The 9702-nt window shown below is 28.4% G+C and overlaps 2 protein-coding genes across 2 annotated transcripts; one reads left to right on the top strand and one right to left on the bottom strand.

Annotated features, from left to right (window-relative positions):
• The first annotated feature begins 1940 nt into the window (after window positions 1–1940).
• Window positions 1941–3791, top strand: LOC132927912 (uncharacterized). The gene is made up of 2 exons (XM_060992482.1): window positions 1941–2708; window positions 3270–3791. Exons 1-2 carry the CDS (start codon window positions 1971–1973, stop codon window positions 3705–3707), a joined length of 1176 nt encoding a protein of 391 aa, XP_060848465.1. The 5' UTR covers window positions 1941–1970; the 3' UTR covers window positions 3708–3791.
• A 772-nt stretch (window positions 3792–4563) lies between these two features.
• On the bottom strand, window positions 4564–7110 carry LOC132925780 (uncharacterized). Its single transcript, XM_060990145.1, has 4 exons — window positions 7024–7110; window positions 6109–6353; window positions 5685–5857; window positions 4564–5576 (listed from the first exon to the last, which is right to left on the bottom strand). Exons 1-4 carry the CDS (start codon window positions 7108–7110, stop codon window positions 4564–4566), a joined length of 1518 nt encoding a protein of 505 aa, XP_060846128.1.
• Window positions 7111–9702: the final 2592 nt, after the last annotated feature.

Genomic DNA, 9702 nt, shown 5'->3' with positions numbered 1-9702 from the left:
ACACCGATATATTCTAGGAACTTGACTAATGATGTCGTTTTGCCTTGTTATACCATAAAAATATCAGCCAACCGTGAGCCGGGCAACATCACCTGCTGGGTATATATACAGGTGCATTTTCCTTTATGATCATCAGTTTAGAGATCTCTCTTGACCTCTTCGCAATTTAACTGCCTATAAAAATAATATTATAATGCTTTTAATTTTCATAGACGGTAGAGACGAAAAGTGGTTAATCAGTTGCCGATAATTTAAACTCCAGCGGACTTTGCCATGCTTGTATTTATATTTGGCGTTCGTCGTACAATGATTTTAAAAATTAATCAATTCACAAACGACAAAACTCAGCTATCGTAAATTTTAGTCACTGACGTAATTTTTGTGGGACAAGAAAGCACTTGCATTCCATGCAACTTTTTTGGGGGGCAATAGTATTATTTTACCCCCAACCCCAGATATTCCAAATATTTTATAAATTAACTCTAATTAACTTTTATTACTTATCAAGGTTGTAACCAGGTGGGTCAGATCACCACCACTAACAACACATTTTTGCAAGCCTATATACGTATTAAACTTGTTAGTCAAGATACATATATATATTATATTCAAAATACCACCCAAAAAAAAAAAAAGAAAAATGTAAGCAAAACCTTGGTACTTATTATTATTAATCAATAAAGGTACCTACAATTTGTTATACATAGACTATATTAAAGTATATTTAAAATATTTGTGTATGCATGGTTCAGAGTTTGGATTTTGATGAATAAATTATTTTCCTCTAAAGTTTTTATCTAGTAATGCCACTGACTTAACTATTTTATAAAATGAAATGAAATCATTGAATATGGTAATTGTGTTTAAACTAACACAACCTTCTCACGAAATGTATAGGTATAATACGTTAAATGTACACTGCTACGGATCTCGTGACGTGCCATTTTACATTTGGTATTTTGGTATTAATATGATCTTAAAATAAATAAATTTACATAATGTGGATCTCGCAGAGTACTATAACTACCTAGTGTGTGTGAGGTATTAATATGATATTTTTAAACGGATCTCGTAACGAATGCCAATCAATAGATATAATGTGAATCTCGCAGAGTACTATAACTATCTAGTGTGTGTGAGGTATTAATATGATATTTTTAAACGGATCTCGTAACGAATGTCGAAAAATAAATAAATTTATATAATGTGGATCTCGCAGAGTACTATAACTACCTATTGTGTGTGAGGTATTAATACGATATTTTTAAACGGATCTCGTAACGAATGCCAATCAATAGATATAATGTGGATCTCGCAAAGTACTATAACTACTTAGTGTGTGTGAGGTATTAATATGATATTTTTAAACGGATCTCGTAACGAATGTCGAAAAATAAATAAATTTATATAATGTGGATCTCGCAGAGTACTATAACTACCTATTGTGTGTGAGGTATTAATACGATATTTTTAAACGGATCTCGTAAGACGTGAAATCAATTATCAGTAATCAGTAATCACTTCGATCGCCTAGTGTCGTACTGTAACAACGTGTTGTTCTGTGTTAATGTTTTAAGCTTCTACACATTTTGTCTTTAACTCCCAACGTGAAATAGTTGTGCTCTTTAGTTCTTTTAAATTATCTTTTATTAAAATTATGCATACAAGAAAACAGCGTTTTGATATGGAGGAACATTTTAAAGGTAAGAATATTATTATTGGTACCTATGATAAAATTATAATTTTTATACATTTATTTTAATATAAGTAGATATTTTAACACTGTGTTTTGCCCTTTAGATTTATAAATGAATTGTAATTAATAGGTAGTTCATCTATCTTCCTATTATACTGAATAGGTAACTAAGTAGGCATTTATATCAGAATTCTCTATTGCCAATAAATTCATAAATCTTACACATCTTGACACATCTCAAAAAGAAAGAGAATCCATCAACAATTTTAAATACATGATAGAAAAACAGTGGTCTTTTGAACTTTCAACTAACGCATGCAAGGAAATATATCAAAATAAGTGGAACAAGCCAGCTATACTTCCGTTGACATCAGACATTAAATTATTTAGAGATTACATTATTAGTGTGGAAAAAGAGGCGTATCACTCACTTAAATTAAATCCAGATAATATGTCAGCGTTTAAAGAGCTCCAAGAAAGTATAATGGTACAAATTGTATTGCTTAACCGGCGTAGGGCTGGAGAAGTGCAACGTATCCTATTAGATACTTACATCAATGCACCGTCAGAAGTTTCTCAGGAAGAAATTAGCCATGCGCTGTCTCCGGTTGAATTAGAACTTACTAAAAGTTTTAAAAGAATAGTAATCCGCGGAAAGCGTGGACGAGGTGTTCCAATTTTGTTCACAATACATCAGCAAAAGCGTTTGACTTTTTTATTGAAACTTAGAGAATCTGCTAGCTTTATAAACAATGAAAACCCATTCTTATTTCCTTTAACACAATGTTCTACTAGTTGTATGAGAGCTTCTGATGTTATTCGAAAATTTGGTCAAAAATCTGGGGCAGAGCATCCGGAAAATATTACTTCAACTCGTCTGAGAAAACACGTTGCCACGGTTTCACAATTGCTCAATTTATCTGATGGCGATATAGAACAACTTGCAACATTTATGGGTCATACGAAAGACATTCACAAACATTTTTATAGACTGACTGATAATGCATTTCAGGTAAATATTTTACACCTACCTATTTTAATATTTATAAACATTTTTTGTTAATTTAATGGAATAATTTTGTAATTTGTTCAACAGAAAATTAGATTAATAACTTATTCATATTGATTTAATACAATTTCCTTAAAATCAAGTATAATTTTGCACGGGTTATATCAAAACTAAATATAATATATAAAGCCTGGGCAAATTAAGATAAATATTTTCTTAAGAATTTAATCTTTTCTTTTAATCAGATTTTAAGTAAAAATATATTTTCGTATTAATTAAATGTGCAGTAACTTAAATTATATTAATAATAATAATAATAATTTGCTTTAGTTTAATAGTTATCATGCTTTCAATATTATCATACATTAATGTATGGTTGACAGCTAAATGTTGGTTAAATTATTAAATGTATATTTTGTACATTCTGACCCTTTGATGTATCTAATGTATTTATAATCTGAAGCATAATTGAATAATCAAATACAATATTATATATTTATATACTAGTTGATAACTAAAAACATTTCTTAACGATTATTTTATTTAAATCAAACTGATTTGCAGGTAGCAAAAGTCAGCAAACTGCTGTTACTCATGGAAAAAGGCGAGGGCCAGAAGTATCGCGGGAAGACTTTAGATGAGATCAACATCAGTGCTAATGATTTAGTTTCTGACGAAGATGAAAATGAAGCGGATGATGATTTACAAGAAAAGGACTCCTCCCCAGACCTCGATCTAATAAATGAATTAAATACAGAAGAACCACGTTCAGTTATAAAAAAACAAATGTTAAACAAAAATATTAAAATTATACCGTGGACCGACAATGAAAAACAAATAATGACTAAACATTTTAAAAATAACATTTTTTTAAATAAAGCTCCCAAAAAACATGAATGTGAAAATTTTGCAAAACAAAATAAAATTAATAAGCCTTGGAAAAAAATAAAAGATTTTGTGCACAATGCTGCCAATAGCTATAAAAATAAAAATTTGAAGTAATAATCATCAAGTAATATTACTATTTACTATGTTATTATTCAATTTTTTGCAAGCTGGTTAATTTTATAATAAATACAGATATAATCATTCCAGTTATGTGTTATTATTTTAATATTAGAGTGAATTGACATATTATCAAACTTAGCATTGAGACTATTATACCTATCCTATCTTAATGCAGTGGCAATAGAATTGCCTTGTTACACATAGCACGCGTGGTGTAGTTAATTAATTGATGATTGAAATGATTTGGCAACAGCGTATGGATCTAATAAGCACTATGCTTTAAAATATTGAAACACATATGGATCTCGTAAGTTATAGATTTTACTCTTTAGATCTCTCAACGTAATAAAATAACTTTTTCACACTCTGGATCTCGCAATGAAAGTTGATAATTAAAATAAACTCAAGTGTTCTTATAATTTTATTTGTGTGTTATGGTCAAAATATTTTTAAATTATTTTACTACCAACTCCCATGTTGATACGACGTTTCTGAATGGTGGATCTCGTTAGGATGCATTTACCATACGGATCTCACTTTATACAATGCGTATGTATGTGTGTGTGTGTGTGTGTGTGTGTGTGTGTGTGTGTGTGTGTGTGTGTGTGTGTGTGTGTGTGTGTGTGTGTGTGTGTGTGTGTGTGTGTGTGTGTGTGTGTGTGTGCGGTCGAAGGCAGAAGGACCCATGAGCAATTATTATATTTTATAACGTTATTATTACGATTCAGTTTTTAGATAAACGTTGATAATACTCATTTTATTTTATAAATCTAAAATCAATAAAGAGCCCTACAAAATATTAAGACATGTTTAAATACAGTTACTAAATAAATGTTAATCTTATTTAAATTTAAAATATGAACATGAAGACACAACACATAAATAAAATGTTATCTATGTATACCAATAGATCAGATGTTATTTTATTAAGTATATTAAATGTTTTTAACCTAGCAAAAAGCCTCTCAATATGTATTCTTACACCAGCAACATTAGAAGTGCTTAGAACTTCTTCCTCGGTAAATCTACCATTATGGAGCATGGGGGGAATTACAAGAATACTATTTTGATCATCAACACCTGTTTTTATCCCTGGAAACCCCTTATCCGCAAGAACCTGGTCACCAGGTTCAAGTTTATTCAAAAAACCAGAATCGTTAGTGATATAACTCTCACTGGATCTACCACCATACGATTTAGACAAAAAGCTAACCATTCCATTTGGTGTAATGGCAACAAGTACTTTAATGGTATATCCTCCTTTATAATGTGAATACATACAAACCCTCTGTTCCACAGTTTTAGGCTGTTCTGTCCGAATTTCTGTGCAGTCAATAATGCACCTACAATTTGGATAATTTTTTTTAAAAACTTCTGGTAACGTTTCTATTATTGTACTTTTACATGGCCAAAATATTAAATGTTTACATTTCTGACTTGAAAAAACTCTGCTAACAGTTGTTCTGTGAATTGAAAAAAATGAGCTTAAGGATGAATACGTTAGCCCAAGTTTTAATTTCATTAAACAAATTAAAAGAGTATTTTCCTTACTAATAATTAATCTATTACTTTGAGGTAAAAGTCCCAATAAAAAGTTAAATATTTGAAAAGTTGTGCCAGTTAAGTCTTTTAATGAATTTTCTGACTTGATTGAATCATATCCATGAAATGCAATTTTAGAAAAACAAAATGTTGATTGTTCAAAATCTAACCCACAAGATTTTTCAACCATTGTAGGTATAATAAAGATATGAAATGATTTAGGTATTGATAATTGAGTGTTAACACTATTACCATTAAAATCACAAGAAAAAATAAAATTATCATCAGGCACATCAAATGCTACTTGTGTACAAATACTAACTGAAGTATTTATATTATTTTGATCCACAATAAGGGGTAAACCTCTTAGAACTTCATCAGTATTGTTTGATTGATTTTCAATAGTTAGGGTTTCACGATTAATAGCTCATTCATATCTTGCACTTTGCTGTAATGGATCATTCAATTTTTTTTTGTAAAGTTTTGGAAATATTGTTGGTATATATGAAGGGCTCCTTGGATCAAGTGATTTCCTATTTCCAACAAAATGAGCACTACAAATGACACTATTCTTTGTAGGTATCCAAGGTTTTCCATTAATACTACAACAATGTAACAAATAATTAAAATAAATACCTAACTTTATATGACTATCAATGTATAAAATTGTATTTCTTGTATTGTATTTCTCTGTATTGTTTTTCTTTTAGCGAATACGAAGTCCAATTTTTTTATTATATTATATAGACTAGTACGTTTGAAGTTTGGAAGCGATGGATCTTCGTTCACTTCGTGTAATATTTTATCGATCGTTGGTAGTTCACGACGCAACCAAATAGCATGTACCTTTTGCCGTAATCCATTGCGATCTAAATCGTTAATTTTATCGAAAAGAGATTTCTTTGCACGCTTTTTGTTAGGAGAACTGACAGTTTTCGTCCTTTTATACTCTGCTATGGTTCTGCTGATTGTTTGACTATCTATATCCGTGGTTTGTGATATGTTAGTAATCATGTCATCATACTTCACATCCGAAGATTGCGATATAATATCTTTGTACATATTGATGACAATGATCTTTTGACCGCTGCTTACATACTGTAAGAAAAAAATATTTATGAATATATACAATATGTTCAATGTATAAGAGAAGAATATTTTAAATTTTTTTGATTATTTTAACAATGAGACAATGACAAAATAACTTTTATAGTTTGAAAATCACTGATCTACCAATTATGGTACTCGGTCAAAATATCCAAATGTATCTGTTTTTCCGAAAATAAGTATTTGATCCTATTTTATTTTATTTTACATTTCTTTATTTATAACATTTTAGTTGTTTTGTCAAAATGTCAAAATTCTAAATTTTTTAAATGCAATCGCTAATTTTATTAGAAAATAAATACAATTTTTTTAAAAACTATTTTATTAGCAAATTTATTTAAGTAAATAAATAAATTAATTAAGCATATTTGACTAATATGTGTATTGTGTGCAGTATAATTTGACATTTGTGATATTGTTACTATTATTATATTAGGTAGGTAGTTTTTTTATAATTAAATAATTTGATATTTGAGCCAATTCCATTAGAAAGTAAACTGTAATGTACTTATTTTCGGAAAAACAGATACATTTGGATATTTTGTCTTTGGATATTGTGACCGTTGGATATTTTGTCCGTAAATATTTTGTCCTTGGATATTTTATCCTAGATTCAACAATTATGTAGCATAATAAACCAATAAAAAAATGTTTTACTTACTTTGCCTTTTTTATTCTTTGTCTTTGGAGAAATTGTAGACATTTTGTCTGGCTGTGAAATGTCACGAAATTCACTTGGCCCACTCATGGTACACAAACTTATAAAAAAATAATAGTAAAAAACGTTAAACACAAACACAGTCACGCGTCGTCACGAAATGAACACAAATTCCGCAGTCGCACGGGACAGTAAACGTTGTTTATTGTTCAAAATGTAACGGTTAAGAGGCCGTTCTGGTAAAAGTGAAACGTATACAACGCTCAAGAGATGGCGTTGAATTTCATATCGCCGCGGCGGCGGTCACCCGTAACCACGCCCACTTTTACCAAAGAGGGGCTACGCGCAATAGTCTCAGGAGCGGCACATTATTATTTCACGGACCGCCGTCTAGAACGTTTCGCGTCAATGCTATTTTGTATTTATATTACTGGGGTAATTTGAACTTTGAATTTGATAAGCGCACGCTCGCTTGCGCGTTCATAAACTAATTTTACGATATTATTTATCGTATTATTGATTGAAGTTTCTGTTCCCTAAATATGTATGGAAATACTTAAACTAAACTATAAAAGCTATTTTACAACGTATAGTTATTATTTAAAAAGCTATCAGTAACAATTTAATAATACTAATAATTTATAAATTATTGCCATCGATTAATATAACGTTATGAATAAAATATAATTACAATTTAATTTATAGTTATAAATATAATAAATGTACATACAAATTAAACAAATCAATATATTAATCACTACATTCATTCATATAAATAAATACATACATTATTAATTTTGATGGTTTTAAACCATTTCATGCTACAAATTCGGATAATTATTGTTTTTTTTTTATGACACTGAAAGTTTATTATTTCCAAACGCATCAAACTCTTGATTTTTAATGTACAAGTACCTATAGCTGTGTTTATGAGACCGAAGTATTAAATTATATGGGTAGGTAATGCTAGAAAAAAGTCTTGCCAAAAAGTTTGATACAAAAATGTGTCCACAAGTATAGTTAATATAACTACTGCAACGAAGAATATCCCCATCATTAGCACCAACACGCCGTAAACCAACCCCATAATTTAAAAAATTTGTCTTCCACCATTTTTCCAAAAATGTTTTTGTCCATCAAATATTGAAATTGAATACCTTGGTATTCTCTGATAATAAACCTAAGAAAATACATTTTATTTATAAATATATGACCCGGAAATTCATGTATTAAAAATTAGTTAAAAAAGCATGCACTAATACACACTTAAAATCGTCAAAACATGTAGATAATATGTCTCTAATAAATATAGATATCGAATCGAATTAAAAAAAAAAATACCTTTTAAATAATACGATTTTACTTTCAATTTATGTTTATTTAAAATGCAATATAATAATATAAATATTTGACAATTTTATACTTTTTACCTCGTAGATTTAAAAAAAAAACTAAACATATTATAGTTGAATAAAAAATGTATAAAATAATATAAATGAATGTACTATATGTATTCATAAATTTATCTCAAATATTAGATACCAATAGACGAAATTGGTGTGTATTTAAAATATATCAAATCCTATTTAAAAAAAAATATTTATTTTTTCATTACCTATCGAAATTTGGTAACAAAAATTTATTGTAATTGCTGAAAAATAGATTATATACACTAAACGATAAAATTATTGAAAAATATGCAAAAAATTCAAAATAAAATGTCGTATTACGATTATGTTTGTCGTTTTATTTATTTACAGTTATAAATCTAAGTAGGTATGTACGTGTAAGCAAGTAAACATGAATCACTGTTAGGTATACTAATTTAATTTTGTCACAATTATTTTCTCATTAAATTTTTATTTTATTATGTTTATGTACGTATATGAATGTTTTTATTATTTTTATTTTTGTGTCTGTCATCACGTTTTAGAGTAGTAATAGTGCTTCGATTTTTGACTTCAGTCCCTCTTTGAAAAGGAAATTGAATCTAGTTGGTACTTTGTGGTCAAAAGTAAAATATGCTGTGCAGTAGTTTTCAAAAGCGTCAGGAAAAACCTTGAAAAAGTAACGGAAAAACGGGAATTTTTTTCTTGAAATATCGATAAAACAAATTCGGCTTTCAAAAAATCTTTAAAATTTAATATAAGATTTATTATAAGTTGTTCTTATGGTAGTAAAAAAAAAAAATCAAAAATCGTTAGTCACATTTTTTGCTTATAAGCATTAAAAGTTCAAATGTTTACAAAATATATCAAAATTGCGAACATTTGCAAGGCATTTTGAAGTTGAAAATTCATAAAATTTTTGTAATAATTTATATCTAAGGTTAAAAAAGCACAACCAAAGGTTATCCATAACTTTTTCTTCAAATAACTATAAAAAAAATTCCAGCGTCAATATAGAAAAATTTTTATGAGCATATGAAATTAATTTGTTTACGAAATCAAGTAAAATATTGTACATCACAATTATTTAAATATAAGTTATCATATAATATATCCTATATACTGACAAATCATCTCCGTACGTAAAATGAATATATTAAAAACAAAAACCGATATCAAAAAAAAAAAAAATCAAAGTTCTTGAATGAGGACATTTTAGCAATTCGTATCCAAAACAATATTTTTATAAAACACGAATATTTTTTTTAATAATTAAATAAGGATTATATAATTT

This window comes from Rhopalosiphum padi, chromosome 3 (assembly GCF_020882245.1).
Source record: "Rhopalosiphum padi isolate XX-2018 chromosome 3, ASM2088224v1, whole genome shotgun sequence".
Classification (NCBI taxonomy): Eukaryota; Metazoa; Arthropoda; class Insecta; order Hemiptera; family Aphididae; genus Rhopalosiphum; species Rhopalosiphum padi.
This window is presented reverse-complemented; position numbering and strand designations above follow the sequence as displayed.

What these genes read in the sequence shown, in the direction of transcription:
- LOC132927912 (XM_060992482.1), top strand. Translation starts at nt 1,971, where the DNA reads ATGATAGAAAAACAGTGGTCTTTTGAACTTTCAACTAACGCATGCAAG. An exon ending in TGACTGATAATGCATTTCAG is followed by an intron (nt 2,709 to 3,269) that starts GTAAATATTTTA and finishes ACTGATTTGCAG; the next exon opens with GTAGCAAAAGTCAGCAAACT.
- LOC132925780 (XM_060990145.1), bottom strand. Translation starts at nt 7,110, where the DNA reads ATGAGTGGGCCAAGTGAATTTCGTGACATTTCACAGCCAGACAAAATG. An exon ending in CAAAGAATAAAAAAGGCAAA is followed by an intron (nt 6,354 to 7,023) that starts GTAAGTAAAACA and finishes TTTTTCTTACAG; the next exon opens with TATGTAAGCAGCGGTCAAAA. An exon ending in GCAAAGTGCAAGATATGAAT is followed by an intron (nt 5,577 to 5,684) that starts GAGCTATTAATC and finishes TAAATACTTCAG; the next exon opens with TTAGTATTTGTACACAAGTA.